A 17,750-nucleotide genomic window follows, 5' to 3' on the forward strand; every position below is an offset into this window, starting at 1 on the left:
ATTCTGAAAGTGTTTATGACCTAATTAAAAACTGTTAATAAACTTATTTTAAACCATTCATAAACCCTTTATAAAGGTAGTGTTATTCTAAAGTGGTACCAAATTTTGTGAGACTAGTCAGGCTTGAACAGAGTTTTGGTGGGATACAGTCCAGCTCAGACAAATGGTTGTTGGGCCATAGTCAGTTTTAGACAGAATTTGTTGGGATGCAGACTGAACTGAACTGCCCAAACTGCCCAACACGCAGAGTCAGGAATGTTCATAGCAACACTGTTGAAATAAGGCAACTGTTTACAAAAAAGTTTCCACAGTGGGTGACAGTGGCCATTTTCAAAAGTGCCATACATTTTATCCCTGTAGACAAAAACTGCAGTTCACTGAATACAAATCATGATCTGACATCAGAGCTCTATAGTAAACATGACAACCATCAACTAGCCCACTTTAGCCAAGTCATCAGACAAACACCATCCATTATCATAAAAGGTAATATTAAACAGAACACATGATTTCTTAACTCACATTTAACTGCCAGGTTATTATGCCAACTGACGGCACAATGTATTAGTTAACCTCAGGCCACCTTCTACAGGAAAAAATGAAGGTGTCTAGGGTGAGTGACTGAAGATTACCATGCTTTTTTTAATAGTACTGATCTTTATTTTATCTACTAAGGTGAACTACTATGCTTACCACACTATATGGACAAAAGTATTGGGACACACCTCCTAATCATTGAACTCACTTGTTTCACTCAGTCTTGTTGCCACAGGTGTATGAAATCAAGCACCAAGCCATGCAGTCTGCCTTTACACACAACTGTGAAAGACTGGGTCGTTCTAAAGAGCTCACTGAATTTGAGTGTGGTGCTGTAATAGCATGCCACCATTACAAGTCAAGTTGAAAAATTTCTTCCCTCTTATATATTCCACGCTCAACTGTAAGTGGTATTGAAAAGTGGAAACGCTTAGGAACCACAGCTACTCAGCCACAAAATGCCAGACCACGTAATGTTACAGAGCAGGTTGCTAAGTGCTGAGGAGCACAGAACATGAAAGTCATCAATGCTCTGCTGATCAATAACTGCAGTTTAAACCTCCTCTGACATCAACACCAGCACAAAAACTGTGTGCCGTGAGCTTCATGGCAGGGTTGTCATGGCCGAACTGCTGCATGCAAGCTTTATATCACCAAGCACAAAGCCAAGCACTGGATGAGGTGGAGTAAAGCACCGACACTGGACTCTGGAGCAGTGGAAACATCAAAAGTCACAGTTCTCTGTCAGTCTGATGGACGAGTCTGGGTTTGGCGATTGCCAGGAGAACAGTACCTGCCTGACTGCACTGTGCCAGCTGTAGTTTGGCGGAGGAGGGATGACGCTATGGGGCTGTTTCTCAGGGGTTGGTTTAGAACCCTTACTTCCAGTGAAGGGAAGTATTAATGCTTCAGCAGACCAAGACATTTTGGACAATTGCCAGCTTCCAACTTTGTGGGAACAGTTTGGGGAAGAACCTTTCCTGTTCCAGCATGACTGAGCCCCAGAGCACAAAGCAAGGTCCATTGCTTAGAGCTGCATAGGGGGACCAACTCCATATTAATGCCTATGAATTTAGAAAGGGACATCATGAAAGCTCCTGTAGGGGTAATGTGTAGGTGTCCCAATACTTTTGTCCATATAGTGTACCTAGGTATCCTACAGGAGCTAGCACAGCTCAGCTAAGTTGCCACAATGTTGTGAAACAGTGGAGTAGGGTAACACTGTATTTACAATACTGACTTTACAAAACAAGTGTCTTATTGCAGAATTACTGTTTAACGATGGTACATGACTGATGGTGGCATGCAGCCCTGTAAACAGTGTCATGGCAACACCAAAAATTGGTGAGGATCTAAGGACAGTGGTGGTAAGAGCAGTGCTTTAGTGTTCTCCCCCTGAAGCAGGCAACCTCTGAGACAGCCCAGTACCTACATAACTTCCAATATTTCTCCATGCATACAGAGCAGTGTTTCTCAAAGCCTATACTCTACCAGCTGTTCTGTCACTCAGGCCTAAGATGTTCCTTTCAAATATGTACATGCATTCAAGCCCATCTGACCAGTTCAGCTCAGTAAAGAACTAGCATTGGCTATTTCATATCCATTTTTTGCACTAATTATAAATGTTTATGTATATTATATATAATGATACAATGTTGGTAAATAATAATACAAAACTTGTTCTTTAACAGTCAGCTTTAAAAATACTAATGAAAGTATTTGCACGTGTCTTTGGGTCTATCCTCAAAATACAGTCCTCAGATGCATCCCAAAATTCCAGCCTGGACCGTTTTTGACAGTGCTATAAACTTGTCTAATTGCATCACAGAAATACTTCCACCGTCTGCTATATTTATTTCTGTTCACTTGCTAAGAAGCTGAGCAATGCTAAAAAACCCCTTTGGGGATGTCTTTCAACTGGGATACGTCACAGCAAGCTCCCCTGTATCGCTCCTGGAAGGCGCTCACAGCTTTGGGTTGCACAACCCAGGCATAATCAAACATCAACACAACAGCCATTAAGCTGCATGGTCCCTACTCTTGTAAAGAATTTACAGGTACATTTATTAATTTAAAAGACGTCTTATCCAGAGCAACTTGCACAATGTGCAAACAGTGGAAGCCAAACTGATATAAAAGGACCTGGAGATGCTACAAGAATCTAAAAGATAACCACTACCATAGCTTGATCTAGTTAAGCAGAAGTGTAGTCCTTGAAAGGGTTAAAGGAACAGCCTGCTTTGCATTTTACTTTAAGAATTGACAGAAGCTTTCATGTTGGGTTAACGTGGTCAGCGCAGTCCCTCTACATTCATACAAATATCTCAAACTAAAAGAACTATTTTGGCTTAAACTCAGTGTAACAACCCCAATTCCAATGAAGTTGGGACGCTGTGTAAAACATAAATACAAACAGAATACGATGATTTGCAAATCCTTTTCAACCTATATTCAATTGAATACACTACAAAGACAAGATATTTAATGTTCAAACGAATAAACTTTATTGCTTTTTGCAAATATTCACTCATTTTGAATTTGTTGCCTGCAACACATTCCAAAGAAGTTGGGACAAGGGCAACAAAAGACTGGGAAAGCTGAGGAATGCTCGAAAAACACCTGTTTGGAACATTCCACAGGTGAATTCGGACAGAACTAAAATCACTGAGAAGTGCCAGTAAAAATGACATAAACCCAGCTCCTCGTGTAAAACTACTCCCATCTGAATAGGGCTTAAGATTGCTTCAGGCCAAAGTCAGATCACAATGCCACAACTCATGTTTCCTTTTGAGCAGTTCAAGTGAACTGGAATCACTGGCTGCTCTCTAGAAATCTGCTTTTAAAACCTTCAATGACCTCTGATTTTTAATGAGATAAAAATGCAGAAAACTATGACAAGTATGAGTTAAAATGATCTGTTTGATGTCAAGCATGCAGCACACTAATTCATCAATGGCAGGACAAACATAAACATGTGTCAAAGGGGTATGCATTTTAATTTCATATCATACACTGAATGAATTCTAGGGAACTTTTGGAGTTTAGAAGTTTTTTTGTATGCAAATTTGTATTTATTCTGTTTCTGAACAAGAACAATAAAGAAAAGCCTTTCCACGTCATATTCACACATTTCAAGTTCACAGATACATTGAAGGTTTATCCAATTTCTATATATTTAAAGACAACTGATTTACTCTGTGGAAAATAAATCTTCTTGGTATTAAGCTTTCCAATGTTAAGTGCTCCATTCATTTGAATAAATAAAATGTATAGAATATTGTGATTATATATCTATATATATCTATATCTATCTATCTATATCTATATCTATATCTTTATATATATATATATATATATATATATATATATATATATATATCCATGGATCACCTCTTTATCGAGGTGGAGGGGTTTGTGTGCTTCAATGATCCTAGGAGATATGTTGTCTAGAGCAAAAGCTCCTGGTAGGGTCTCCCATGGCAAACTGGTCCTAGGTGACAGGCCAGACAAAGTGTGATGCATAATCACCCCTATGAAAACAAGAAAACAGGACTTGTGTACACTGCCCGGATCAGGGTTACGGGGGCCCCACCCTGGAGCCAGGCCTGGGGGAGGGGCTCGCCAGCAAGCGTCTGGTGGGCCCCAGCCCGAAGGAGCTACATGAGCCCCCCCCTCCCATCGGTGGTAGGGGTTAGGTGCATTGGGGATCGGGCAGTGTCCGAAGGCGTGGGCCTTGGCCTTCTGATCCTTGGTTGCTGAAACTGGCTTTTGGAACTTGGAATGTTACCTCACTGACGGGGAAGGAGCCTGAGTTGGTGCGCGAGGTTGAGAGATACCGGCTAGATATAGTCAGGCTCACCTCAACACACAGCTTGGGCTCTGGGTCCAATCTCCTTGAGAGGGGCTGGACTTTACTCTTTTCTGGAGTTACCCATGGTGAAAGGCAGCGGGCAGGTGTGGGCTTTCTCATAGCCCCTCGACTCGGCGCCTGTGTGTTGGGGTTTTCTCCGGTGGACGAGACGGTAGCTTCCCTACGCCTTCGGGTTGGGGAACAGGTCCTGACTGTTGTCTGTGCTTATGCACCGAACAGCAGTTCAGAGTACCCAGCCTTCCTAGAGTCCTTGGGAAGGGTGCTTGAAAGTGCTCCTCCTGGAGACTCTATTGTCCTACTGGGGGACTTCAACGCTCACGTGGGCAACAACAGTGAGACCTGGAGTGGTGTGATTGGGAGGAATGGCCTCTCTGATCTGAACCCGAACCCGAGTGGTGTTCACTTTTTGGACTTCTGTGCAAACCACAGTTTGTCCATAACGAACACCATGTTTGAACACAAGGATGTCCATAAGTGCACATGGCACCAGGACACCCTTGGCCACAGTTCAATGACTGACTTTGTAGTCGTGTCATCGGACTTGCGGCCATGTGTTTTGGACACTCGGGTAAAGAGAGGAGCTGAGCTGTCAACTGATCACCACCTGGTGGTGAGTTGGATCAGGTGGTTGGGGAAGATGCCAGTCAGACCAGGCAAACCCAAACGTATAGTGATTTGCTGGGAACGTCTGGCAGGAGAACCTGTCAGATTGATCTTCAACTCACACCTCCGTCAGAACTTTGACCAGATATTGGGGGAGGTGAGGGACATTGACTCAGAATGGGCCGTGTTTCACTCCTCCATTGTTGAAGCGGCTGACTGTAGCTGTGGTCGCAAGGTAGTTGGTGCCTGTCGGGGCAGTAATCCTCGAACCTGGTGGTGGACACCCCAGGTGAGAGATGCAGTCAAGCTGAAAAAGGAGTCCTACCGGGCATGGTTGGCCTGTAGGACACCAGAGGCAGCTGGCAGGTATCGACAGGCCAAGCGATCTGCGGCTTCAGTCGTTGCCAAGGCAAAACACGGGTGTGGGAAGAGTTTGGTGAGGCCTTGGAAAGTGACTTTAAGTCAGCTCCGAAAAGATTCTGGCAAATCGTCAGGCGACTCAGAAGGGGAAAGCAGTGTGCCACTAGCACTATATATAGTGGAGATGATGTGCTGCTGACTTCGACTGAAGACGTCATTGGGCAGTGGAAGGAATACTTTGAGGACCTTCTCAATCCCACCGACACGTTCTCCAGTGAGGAGGCAGAGTCTGGGGACACGGGAATAGGCTTGTCCATTACTGAGGCAGAAGTCGCTAAGGTAGTTACAAAGCTCCTTGGCAGCAGGGCTCCAGGGGTGGATGAGATCCATCCGAGTTCCTCAAGGCTCTGGATGTTGTGGGGCTGTCTTGGCTGACACGCCTTTTCAACACTGCATGGACATCGGGGGCGGTGCCACTGGTTTGGCAGACTGGGGTGGTGGTGGGGACCGGAGGGTGTGTTCCAACTACAGGGGAATCACACTCCTCAGCCTCCCTGGTAAGGTCTATGCAGGGGTACTTGAGAAGAGAGTCCGGCTTGTAGTCGAACCTCGGATTCAGGAGGAGCCATGCGGGTTCCGCCCTGGTTGTGGAACACTGGACCAACTCTTTACCCTCTCCAGGATTCTGGAGGGTTCATGGGAGTTTGCCCAACCAGTCCACATGTGCTTTATGGATTTGGAGAAGGCATTCGACTGTGTTCCCCAGGGTATTCTGTGGGAGGTGCTTCGGGAGTATGGGGTACATGGCTCTTTGCTACGAGCCATTCAGGCCCTGTACAAACAAAGCAGGAGTTTGGTTCACATGGCCGGCAGTAAGTCAGACTCGTTCCCAGTGAGAGTTGGACTCTGTCATGGCTGCTCTTTGTCACCGGTTCTATTCATATAATTTCTAGGCGCAGTCAGGGGATGGAGGGTGTCCGGTTTGGTGACCTCAGGGTCACATCGCTGCTGTTTGCAGATGATGTGGTCCTATTGGGGACATCAGGCCGTGAACTTCAGCTTTCGCTGGATCGGTTTGCAGCCGAGTGTGAAGTGGCCAGGATGAGGATCAGTACCTCCAAATCCGAGGCCATGGTTCTCAGGCCGGAAAGGGTGGAGAGCCCTCTCTGGGTCGGGGATGAGCTCTTGCCTCAAGTGGATGAGTTTAAGTATCTCAGGGTCTTGTTCACGAGTGATGGTACAAGGGAGTGGGAGATTGACAGACGGATTGGTGCTGGGTCAGCAGTGATGCAGGCTCTTTACCGGTCTGTTGTGGTAAAGAAAGCTGAGCCATAAGGCAAGGCTCTCGATTTACTGGTCGATCTACGTTCCCACCCTCACCTATGGTCATGAGCTTTGGGTAATGACCGAAAGAACGAGATCGCGAATACAAGCGGCCGAAATGAGTTTCCTCTGCAGGGTGGCTGGACTCTCCCTTAGAGATAGGGTGAGAAGTTCGGTCATCCGGGAGGGACTCAAAGTAGAGCCACTGCTTCTCCACGTCGAGAGGAGCCAGTTGAGGTGGTTCGGGCATCTTGTTAGGATGCCTCCTGGACGCCTCCCTTGGGAGGTGTCACAGGCAAGTCTACCAGGGAGGAGACCCCGGGGAAGACCCAGGACACGCTGGCGTGACTATATCGCCCAGCTGGCCTGGGAGCGCCTCAGAATCCCTCCCAGGGAGCTAGGGGAAGTGGCTGGGGAAAGGGAGGTCTGGGCTTCATTGCTCAGGATGCGGCCCCCGCGACACGAACCCCGGAGAAGCGGAAGATGATGGATGGATATATATATATATATATATATATATATATACTGCTAAAAAAAATAAAGGGAACACTTAAACAACACAATATAACTCCAAGTAAACCAAACATCTGTGAAATCAAACTGTCCACAGTTTGCAACACTGTCAATCAATTTCACATGCTGTTGTGCAAATGGATTAGAAAACAGGTGGAAATTATTGCCAATTAGCAAGACACACTCAATAAAGGAGTGGTTCTGCAGGTGGGGACCACAGACCACTGCTCAGTACCTATGCTTTCTGGTGATGTGTTGGTCACTTTGAATGTTGGTGGTGCTTTCACACTCGTGGTAGCATGAGACGGACTCTCAACCCATACAAGTGGCTCAAGTAGTGCAGTTCATCCAGGATAGCACATCAATGCGAGCTGTGGCAAGAAGGTTTGCTGTGTCTGTCAGCGTAGTGTCCAGAGGCTGGAGGCGCTACCAGGAAACAGGCCAGTACACCAGGAGACGTGGAGGAGGCCGCAACAACCCAGCAGCAGGACCGCTACCTCTGCCTTTGTGCAAGGAGGAACAGGATTAGCACAGGCAGAACCCTGCAAAATTTGGGTTCAATTGGTCCACCAATTGGGGTTCTGCTCACAGCCCAACACCGTGCAGGACGCTTGGCATTTGCCAGAGAACACCAGGATTGGCAAATTCGCCACTGGCGCCCTGTGCTCTTCACAGATGAAAGCAGGTTCACACTGAGCACATGTGACAGACGTGACAGAGTCTGGAGATGCCGGGGAGAGCAATCTGCTGCCTGCAACATCCTTCAGCATGAACGGTTTGGCAGTGGGTCAGTAATGGTGTGGGGTGGCATTTCTTTGGAGGGCTGCACAGCCCTCCATGTGCTCGCCAGAGGTAGCCTGACTGCCATTAGGTACCGAGATGAGATCCTCAGACCCCTTGTGAGACCATATGCTGGTGCGGTTGGCCCTGGGTTCCTCATAATGCAGGACAATGCTAGACCTCATGTGGCTGGAGTGTGTCAGCAGTTCCTGCAAGATGAAGGCATTGAAGCTATGGACTGGCCCGCCTGTTCCCCAGACCTGAATCCGATTGATCTGGGACATCATGTCTCACTCCATCCACCAACGCCACGTTGCACCACAGACTGTCCAGGAGTTGGCGGATGCTTTAGTCCAGGTCTGGGAGGAGGTCCCTCAGGAGACCATCCGCCACCTCATCAGGAGCATGAGGAGGTGATACAGGCACGTGGAGGCCACACAAAATAGTGAGCCTCATTATGACTTGTTTTAAGGACATTACATCAAAGTTGGATCGGCCTGTAGTGTGTTTTTCCACTTTAATTTTGTGTGTGGCTCCAAATCCAAGCCTCCATTGGTTAATAAATTTGATTTCCATTGATGATTTTTGTGTGATTTTGTTGTCAGCACATTAAACTTTGTACAGAACAAAGTATTCAATGAGAATATTTTGATCATTCAGATCTAGGATGTGTTATTTGAGTGTTCCCTTTACTCCCTTTTTTTGAGCAGTGTATAATAAATAATGATTTTCTGGGTGTTAGTGTGTTTGTTTAACCATTTTCAAGCCTCTCCTCGAGGAAGCACAGTATTATATGTAGTTAAAAAGCAGCTCCTGGTTTGACCAATCAGTGCTTCAGTAAATTTTACTCATGATGTCATTGATGATATTAACAAGTCTCTGTGGCGGCTGTGAAGGTGTCAAGGAAAAATATGGACCCAAGAAATTCTTGTTAGTTTTTATTGTTTTTATGTTTATTTGAATTATGAATATGACTTTATTCAAATGTATATTGTGCTAAACTAACAGCTGAGGTAAATTGTTTAAAAATTTGCTTAGATGCCCAAAACCTTCGTACAGTAATGTATGTATATACACACAGATATAGACACATATTCATAGATACATTTGTAATTGTGCAAATATTGTTCATATAGTTCTATAGTTCACAGATGTGTTATATTTATGCCTGTTCTGCACTACTGCTACTAACTGCATTCTGGTAGATGCTAACTGCATTTTATTGCCTTGCTATTACTGAGCAATAACAAAGTTGAAACCATTCATCCATCCATCCAAGAGGTGAACCCAAATGGCTTTCCAGTACATCTCTCACAGAACAGATATTTATCTCCATTTCATAGCCATTTCCCAATATAATATCCACTAGTCTGACAGCATTTAAATTTCTTAAGCTGGATGAAAATACTTCATATTTTAACACTCCCAATTTTGCTTAGAAATCAATAGGGTTTATTTTCTCTCAAAATAAAAATTAGAGAGCAACTTGATTATTTCTGATTAACATATTCTCAAAAACAGGCTTGGTAAAGATTTATGTCCAAAAGTTCATGTAACGCTAGACCCATGATAAAACCAGCTCAGGGCAAACAGATCATAATTCAAATGCTTGTTAATCAAAAGGCACCAGTGGAGTGGCCAGACCTCACTGGCCTTCAAAACTATTGGAAAGAAAGCCTTAGAGTTCCATCTGTTGGTGAAAACTGTTTACTACAACACAACATAAAAAAAGACTCAAAAATTAATACTTGACGCGAAACTGCTTTCTTTAGCGTCTTTTTCCCCACCAAAAAAATGCAGGCTTCATTCAATTCCCACTAGTTCTTAATTACTTATTTAGTTTGATTCATGCAAATTTGCAAGGAAACGTACTTCCAACTTCTACCTCATACTGTTTTACTCAGTAGCTGCATTTACAGAAAAGTTGGGACGATGTGCAAAATGTAAATAAAACAAAATGCAATGATGTGCAAAACATGATAAACAAACTTGATATAGGATTTCAGCTGCTCAGTTCGGGTCTCTTTTGTCACATTTCTCACTTTATAAAAAGTACCAAATGTTTTCAGCAGCTATAAAGCCTGATCTCCAGGCAGGTTAGTTTTGAACCCATACTCTTCAAACATGGAGCCATGCTGTTGTAATACATGTAGAGTGTGGTTTTACATTGTTGTGCTTAAAATAAACCAATCCTTCTCTAAAAAAGACTTCGCCTGGATGGCCGCATACGTTGTCAAAACACGTATATATATCATTCAGCCTTAAATGGTGCCTTCACAGATGTACGTCACCCACGCCATGTACACTAATGCCCCCTCATACCATCATGAATACCGGCTTTTGAACTGTGCACTGATAAGCTGAGTGGTGTTTAGCTCGGAGGATGCAGTGTTCATAATTTCCAAAAAGAATTCCAGATGTCGATTTGTGGGAACACAGGACACTTTTCCACTTCACCTCAGTCCATTTTAAATGAGCTCCGGCCCAGGGAAGGTGGCAGATTTCTGGATTCTGTTTATATATGCTTTTTCCTTTGTGTAATAGTTTTAACTTGCATTTGTGCATGCAGTGAAACTGCTTTCAGACAGTGGTTTTCAGAAGTGTTTAAGCCCAGTGAAGTGATTTCCACTACAGAATCATTTTCACAGCATCCCAACTTTTTGGAAATTTGGTTGTACTACTGCTCAGATATCATGTCATTCAAGTAACACTTTTACACTACTCTACTCACCTCAATCACAAATCAATGAACACGTAGGATGAACAATTTTGTATGAGATTCTCACTTTATTGGCTGAGTTCATGAAAGACTACAAAAAAGAGAAAGAAAGACAGAGATTCTTATTCAAGTAATAAGCTGTAGAAACCTAAACCTATCATGTCAAACAAAAACTCTGATTCTAATCTGTCCCTTTTGCTGAGTAGTACACACTAAAGCTAAATCTCACATTATCTGTGAGGGAGGGGATAAAAAGTAAACATATGCAAGAATGCTCAGTACTTCTGTACAAATGCAGCACCCACCTGGCCAAACCTTGCCTACCTGCCTGTTCATTGTGTGAGCTCCTTGGTTTTAAGCTAAAAAATAAAAGGCTCCTACCAGCAGTGCTTCTTGCCCTATCAGAGAAAGCTTAGATGCAGCGGATGATCGCTCATGACACCTGCTGACGAGAGAAGGACACTATCAAAGAAAAGTATGTGCCAAAAAAAAGTCCTAACTAATTAAACGTGAAAGATGAGGACAGAAATTGTCAACACACAAGCTTCACATTAAACAGTGGCAGTGATAAAAAAAGACTTCTTGTCTTGGACACACACTCACACTCACACGTCATCTGCTCAGATTGCTTTTGGAGCTAAAGGTGCGTGCAATCAGCTCTTCCCTATTCAGGGGATCAACAGCTGGACCCTGAGGCTTTGAAGAGTTTGAAGAGAAATGCTTCACTTAGGTCCAATAAAAGATCCCTAAAGAGGGATACACATGTATTATTATTATAGATCTATGACAAGAAAACTAATCAAATCAATTATAGAAAGTGATAAAGGGATAATACAAATCTCGCCCCATCTGTCAAAAAAAAAAAAAAAAAAAAAAAAAAGCACAATAAAGTGAGACTAACCCCCCACCCCCCTTCCCAGGAGCATGCGCACACACAATCACATACACCCACTCATACAAGATGTCTCTCATGTACCCTCTCACATTCCAGCGAACAATCTAGCCAATCCCTTCGCAACAATCACTCATCATTGGTCCACTAAAAAAAATGTAAGCATTCGCAATATTGCCTCAGGAAAGACAACCAAAAAAAAAAAGAAAAAAAAAAGAAAAAGAAAAAAGGGTCCCACACGCTCTGCTTAGGTGTTCCAGGGTGAAAAGAAGAGGAGAAAAAGGAGAGGTAGAGTAAAGGAGGGGAAGGATGTGTGTACGATGGAGCAGCGGCCGCTATTTCTTGGCTTTGCCTCCCTTGGCGGCGTTTCTTGGAGGAGTGACAGGTCGGCCAGAGCCAAAGCCACCCGCCCCGCCGTAGGCCATTAACTTCTTGTCAGCGGGCTTCAAGATCTGAGGGGGAACGCAAGTGAAAACGGAGAATTAAAAATCCATGCATTTCCAAGAAACTAATGCAGATTCTTAATGTGAGGGCCATAAGATCAAGAAACTTTACTGCCACCTCTACAGACATCCATCCGATAGTTCAATTTACCAACAAAAAAAAAAAAGAAAGAAAGAAAAAAAAGCTAGGCTTTAGAACTTATGATTTGTAATTTAAACATTTTGCTTCAGCATCTAGAGAGTAAGTAAAGAGTAGTAACCAGTAAAGAGGCCATATTAAAAAAATCTCAATCAAATCAGAGAAAAAATAAGTTTTATTTTTATTTAAATGTTGTGCTGTAACCCAAACTGCCCATTGTTTATTCAAAATATGCAAAAGCTTCAACAGTAAAATGTAGGCACTTGTAGTAAACCTTGAAATATTACATGGACGCTTGAAATATACAAAATGTAAGTGTCCCCAGGTGCTCGGTCTTTTAAACCTACGTTTTTGAAAGGGACACCTGGCATCATTTCTTTGCTACAAGTTCATAAAGACTTGGGCTCAATCCCCGAACTGTTGACGTCAAGTGTTTATGTTGGTTGAGCCACAGCTGAAAAACATCTGGTGATATGACTGATGTGAAATTGCATAGGATTATGTAGAGCTGAGGTGTAACTACTGTCCCATTACATTGCAGTGCATGCTGGGGACAGTAGTGCAGTGCACCATCAAACAAGTTAATATTAACAGAAAATTAAGATATTTTTGCAGGTCGGATAGAATTGTGTCATGGGCCTGATCTGGCCCATGGGCCTTGTGTTTGACAGATGGGATCTAAGAGGCCATCATGCTGAAAAAGAGTAGCTCACATTAAAAATGACAAAAAAAAAAGGCTTTACAGAATATTTCGACTGATTCAAACAGAACCTACAATGCATCAAAGCGTTTTCACAGCCTACAGCGCAGGGAGAGAGATGATTTTGAGCCAAGTCACAGCAACTGAATGTGTGCGCACATACCTGGAAGGAGCACATAAGCGTCTCATCCACACTCATCATGGCGCCCGCATTGTCAAACTCTCCACAGTAGTTGGGGGCTGAGAATAGAGTCACAAGCTGCCTCTTCGCAAAAAACTCGTAACCATCTTCTACCACCTGTTCACAAACAGAGGATTTCCCACGTCAGTGGGCATGTCTTTCCAACAGAAGTTACAACACCACCTGCTCTTTTCCAATGCAATACAAAAATCTTGAAAATTAATTATACTGATGCTGAGACAACTAGGAGATATGTCTGACTGAAGCACTTTACAAAGCTGGCCATCTAAAAATATCATGCTGAAACGCTTCAGTACAGAAAGAAAAAAAGCCAACAGGACATTTACAACAGAACGTCTATTCAACAGAAGTAGCTATTTAAACCAAAGGAAATGTAATTCTGCTGTAATTATAACTGCTATTCATTGCTCTCACAATAAATGCTATGCTACCATGTGATATGCTATGTGTCAGGCTAAATTTATACACGAATCAGATTCTTTTCACCCTTCTAAAATCCAATCCAGTATTTTTGGTTGATATCAGTCAGATACTGATATCAGAACGGTGCCAACTCGACTCTTCAAACCATGTCAAATTGTCTGGAGAAACTGGAGAAAAGGGATGAACTACTATTAAAATTCTAAGCCAATGCAAATATTTGGGAATAATTAACCAAATTGACCTGCACATTTTCCAAGAATAAACCTGTAAAGCAGTGTATACATCAAAATAAAATAGACTCATATCTGCACAGACAATGACGCAAAATCCTTATTCGCCAATACTGACGCATAATTGCGCATCTCTTGAATCACACTGCTTATACTTGTTGCTTCACTGAGCTGAAGCCCATTCCAAGTTCTACATACCTGGTGGGCCCGGCAAATGAGGTCCATGTCGTGTTTGTGAAGGAACTTGGCCACCACATCAGAGCCAAACGTAAAGGAGACACCACGGTCATTCTCTCCCCAGCCCATAACGTCTTTGTCCGGGTCGGCCCAGAGGAGGTCGCACAACAGGCCCTGGTCAGGCACATCCGTCGGACGCATCACACGCCGGATCTGCTCCATGGACTGGAGGTCAGGAGAGAGGCCTGGAGACACGAAAAAGAAAAGTCAAAAAGGAACTCAGCACTGGGACAAAAAGGCCAAACATATAAATAAACCACATTTTACTGATTCTTTGCTCACATTGTCAAGCTGTAACATCAAAGCCACAAAATGTAATATAGAAGAAACCAAGGTAAACTTTGTTTTATTCTGGCACTACAGCACTAAAGCGATTTAAAGTGCAGAATGTCTTCTAGTCTTAAAACTCAGCTTTTACAGAAACTGGTGACAAGGTCAAAACGTCATTAGCTGTAGCCCCAAAAGATGAAACGGTAATGGCCAAAAAAAATGGGGGCAATGCTAAATAAAGGTCTTAGGATGAATCCCCAAGGGGGGAAGGCAGCCAGTAAAGTGGGTTAGGCCTGAACAGGGGTTAAAAAAAATAAATATATAAAAGAAAGCTCTTGAAAATTAGATATTTAACTAATGAAAACCTTGGACACACTACACAACCATTAAAATGCTAAAACAGTTTTTAAAATTCTCTCACATTGATTTGTGTTAAGTTTTTTTGGGCAACTAAAAAACCTGGAATCAAACACTCAGTAGATCTTGTAAGTGCTTGCTAAAACAGGTAGATAAAATAGTTTGCCCTTTTCAGCAACACAAAGAAGACACAAATCACATTTGGGAGGCAGTAAATGGGAGATGTGATCAGTGTTGACTAAGTCGTACACAGACCACTGTCCTCCTGCCATAAACTCAGCTAACTCTAAAGCTATTTTACAAATATGAATGTCTGTTTACCATTTCCTTCCTTTATTTGCAGCACTTGCTCTTTCCCCCCCCTCAAAGTCTCTGGCTACTAGCAGGATGCATTCATATTTGAGTCTTTGACCACCATACATTATTAGACCACTGCTACACTACAGCCAAGCAGCAGAGACTATTTGAGGTAAAGTAGCCATATAATTCATACAAAAGGTGTAATATTTATATGTACCTCCATGGCAACAAAAAATCTTTTCATCGACAATGGCTGCCACTGGTAAGCAGTTGAAACAGTCTGTGAAGGTCTTCCATAACTTGATGTTATACCTCCTTTTACCTGCAATCAGAAACAGTCCACAGTTAAAGCTTTTGCAGTTAATGGAAGAAGAAGAAGAAAAAAAAGAGCATTCAACCATTCTGGACTGCTTACAACCAAACCACACTAAGTGAAACCTTTTGAACCAGAAAAACTCTCAAGCATTGGCCCAAAGCTATGAACAGTTCAATTACACACAAACACAGAAGCAAACTAGAACTGACAATGCATAATTTAATGTCTAAAAGTACATATCAGCACAGTTTGTGCCGACCCTTCCCTGCATACTCACATTCATCATAAAAACCATATATCCTATTGATGGAGGCACACTCATGGTTTCCTCTGAGAAGAAAGAAATTCTCTGGATATTTTATCTTGTAGGCCAACAGCAAGCAGATGGTCTCCAAAGACTGCTTCCCCCTGTCCACATAGTCTCCCAAGAACAAGTAGTTGCTTTCTGGTGGATAGCCTCCGTATTCAAACAGCCTTAGCAGATCATAGTACTGACCATGGACGTCTCCTGAAACAATAAGGAGAGGGAGGTTACTTTTTGGCAAAGCAGAAAACATTTTAAAGAGCCTATTTTCACCTCAACAGGCGTTTTACTGCTTTTTTTCGTCAGCAAAACACACCGCAAATCTTCAGTGGTGCTTCCAGTTCAAGCAGGATGGGCTGGCTGAGGAAGATTTCCCGAGATTTTAGGCACAGGCCACGGATCTCACCCTCCGTCAGCTGGACATTTTTACCAGGTCTAGAACCCTTGACTAAAAAGAGGGGAAGAACAGGACAGGGGTAATCAATATACATGCAAATTCGGCACAGAATAAAAAAAACACAGAAAAAAAATGGTCACCCTTACAAAATAAAAAAAGTTTAACACATTTCCACTTAAATACATCGCTGTTGTCGAAGAAAACCTCGTATCTCCAAAATGGTAACTTCACAGGAGAAGGAAAAAACATACTCTACTTTTAATGTAAGTCAACGGAACCAATATTTTTCCTGGGTCATTTTGAGCTGCTTCTTTTGGTCCGTTCATGATGAAATTTACAAACAATATAAAGGGTAATGTGTAGTTTTAAATTAGGTCAAAAACTGAAAATCGAAAAAAAACGGAGATACAAGGTTTTGTTTCGACAACAGCGATATAACCTAGAACCTCTAAATACCATTACATGTAACACCATCCTTTACCACGAATAAAGTAAACTGGCTGACTATAGGATGTGATGTACTCATAAAACGAATATAAAAACGGAATTCCAGGCTTTAAATGACTTAAAATTAACACACAACCCAAAACAACCTACAGCCGCGGACTTGTTTTCTCCACATTGCTCGAATGTTTGCTAGGTTAGCTATCCGGTTAGCTCGGTTAACAAACCTGTATCTCAACCTAAACCTGTTGTCAGAATATACAAACATGATAACACATAAGAAACGAATAAACTGGTTCCAGAAATCATCACCATTAGTGAAAAAATCGCATATATGGAAAGGCACGAGAAAATAAGACGCCTTTCCGCGTCATTTTTCTAGCACCGGGCTAACCGGCTAGCCGGTCGAGCGAGAAAAAAAAATTCCCAAAAAAACTCGGTTAAAACGGTTCACATGAGAGACTTTACCTTCTAAAAGACGCTGGATGATGGAGTCGATGTTTAATTTGTCGGACTCGGTCATTTTCCGCTCGTGTGTCCCGTTTCTTCTCTCTGAGTAACTTCGACCCGCCCGGAGATTAACTCAGACTCAGCTAGCTAACGTTAGCCTAGCCTGCTAGCGGAACGCTAACGACAAACACGCCGCCTCTCGCGAACGCGCGCGGTTTATTTAGGCTAAAAATGAAATATTTGTCGGTTAATTGTTCGCAGAAACGCAGACAGTGGCAACAGTCCGACTCCAATGACTTAGACGAGTATTAATGTTCGTTTTCCGCCGTCCTGTGGTGGGTAAATCAGAGCCGCCGCCACCGACTGTCTCTCCGTCCGCTTCAGGCGGGTCGCGTCCAGTTCCTGCCCATAAAACCTGAATGAGCGGCTTCGACTCTCATGGCCTCTTTAATTAATTAAGTTGTATATTTCAGATAACAGATATTGAGAGGTAAAGTTATTTAAAATACTTAATAGTAATAATAATAATAATAATAACACTTATTATTATTGTTGTAGTAGTTGTTGTAACAGTAGTAACATTAATAGTATTAGTATTATTTTTATTTATTTGTTTACATTAATTACATAAATTATAATTGATCACAGTCGTTGAAACTCCTATTATTATTATTATTATTATTATTATTATTTTATTGTAGTAGAAGTAGTAGTAGTAACATTAATAATTTATATAATAATATTTTTTATTTGTTTTTTTGTATTGGTTACTAATTAATAATATTATTATTATTATTGCAGCAGTAGTAACATTAATAGTATTAGTAGTTTTTTATTTTTTTTTACATTGCTTACATAAGTTATAATTGATCACAGTCATTGAAAGCCCTATTATTATTATTATTATTTTATTGTAGTAGAAGTAGGAACATTAATAATA

The 17,750-nt window shown here is 42.4% G+C and overlaps 1 protein-coding gene across 1 annotated transcript; it reads right to left on the reverse strand.

The window, feature by feature from the left end:
- Positions 1-10,754: 10,754 nt before the first annotated feature.
- Positions 10,755-17,212, reverse strand: ppp1cab (protein phosphatase 1, catalytic subunit, alpha isozyme b). The gene is made up of 7 exons (XM_017686329.2): positions 16,829-17,212; positions 15,836-15,967; positions 15,493-15,723; positions 15,117-15,221; positions 13,934-14,157; positions 13,044-13,178; positions 10,755-12,050 (listed from the first exon to the last, which is right to left on the reverse strand). Exons 1-7 carry the CDS (start codon positions 16,881-16,883, stop codon positions 11,934-11,936), a joined length of 999 nt encoding a protein of 332 aa, XP_017541818.1. The 5' UTR covers positions 16,884-17,212; the 3' UTR covers positions 10,755-11,933.
- Positions 17,213-17,750: the final 538 nt, after the last annotated feature.

The sequence above is a fragment of the Pygocentrus nattereri genome, chromosome 13, assembly GCF_015220715.1.
Source record: "Pygocentrus nattereri isolate fPygNat1 chromosome 13, fPygNat1.pri, whole genome shotgun sequence".
Taxonomy (NCBI): domain Eukaryota; kingdom Metazoa; phylum Chordata; class Actinopteri; order Characiformes; family Serrasalmidae; genus Pygocentrus; species Pygocentrus nattereri.

What these genes read in the sequence shown, in the direction of transcription:
- ppp1cab (XM_017686329.2), bottom strand. Translation starts at nt 16,883, where the DNA reads ATGACCGAGTCCGACAAATTAAACATCGACTCCATCATCCAGCGTCTT. An exon ending in AGCACCACTGAAGATTTGCG is followed by an intron (nt 15,724 to 15,835) that starts GTGTGTTTTGCT and finishes TTATTGTTTCAG; the next exon opens with GAGACGTCCATGGTCAGTAC. An exon ending in ATATGGTTTTTATGATGAAT is followed by an intron (nt 15,222 to 15,492) that starts GTGAGTATGCAG and finishes TTCTGATTGCAG; the next exon opens with GTAAAAGGAGGTATAACATC.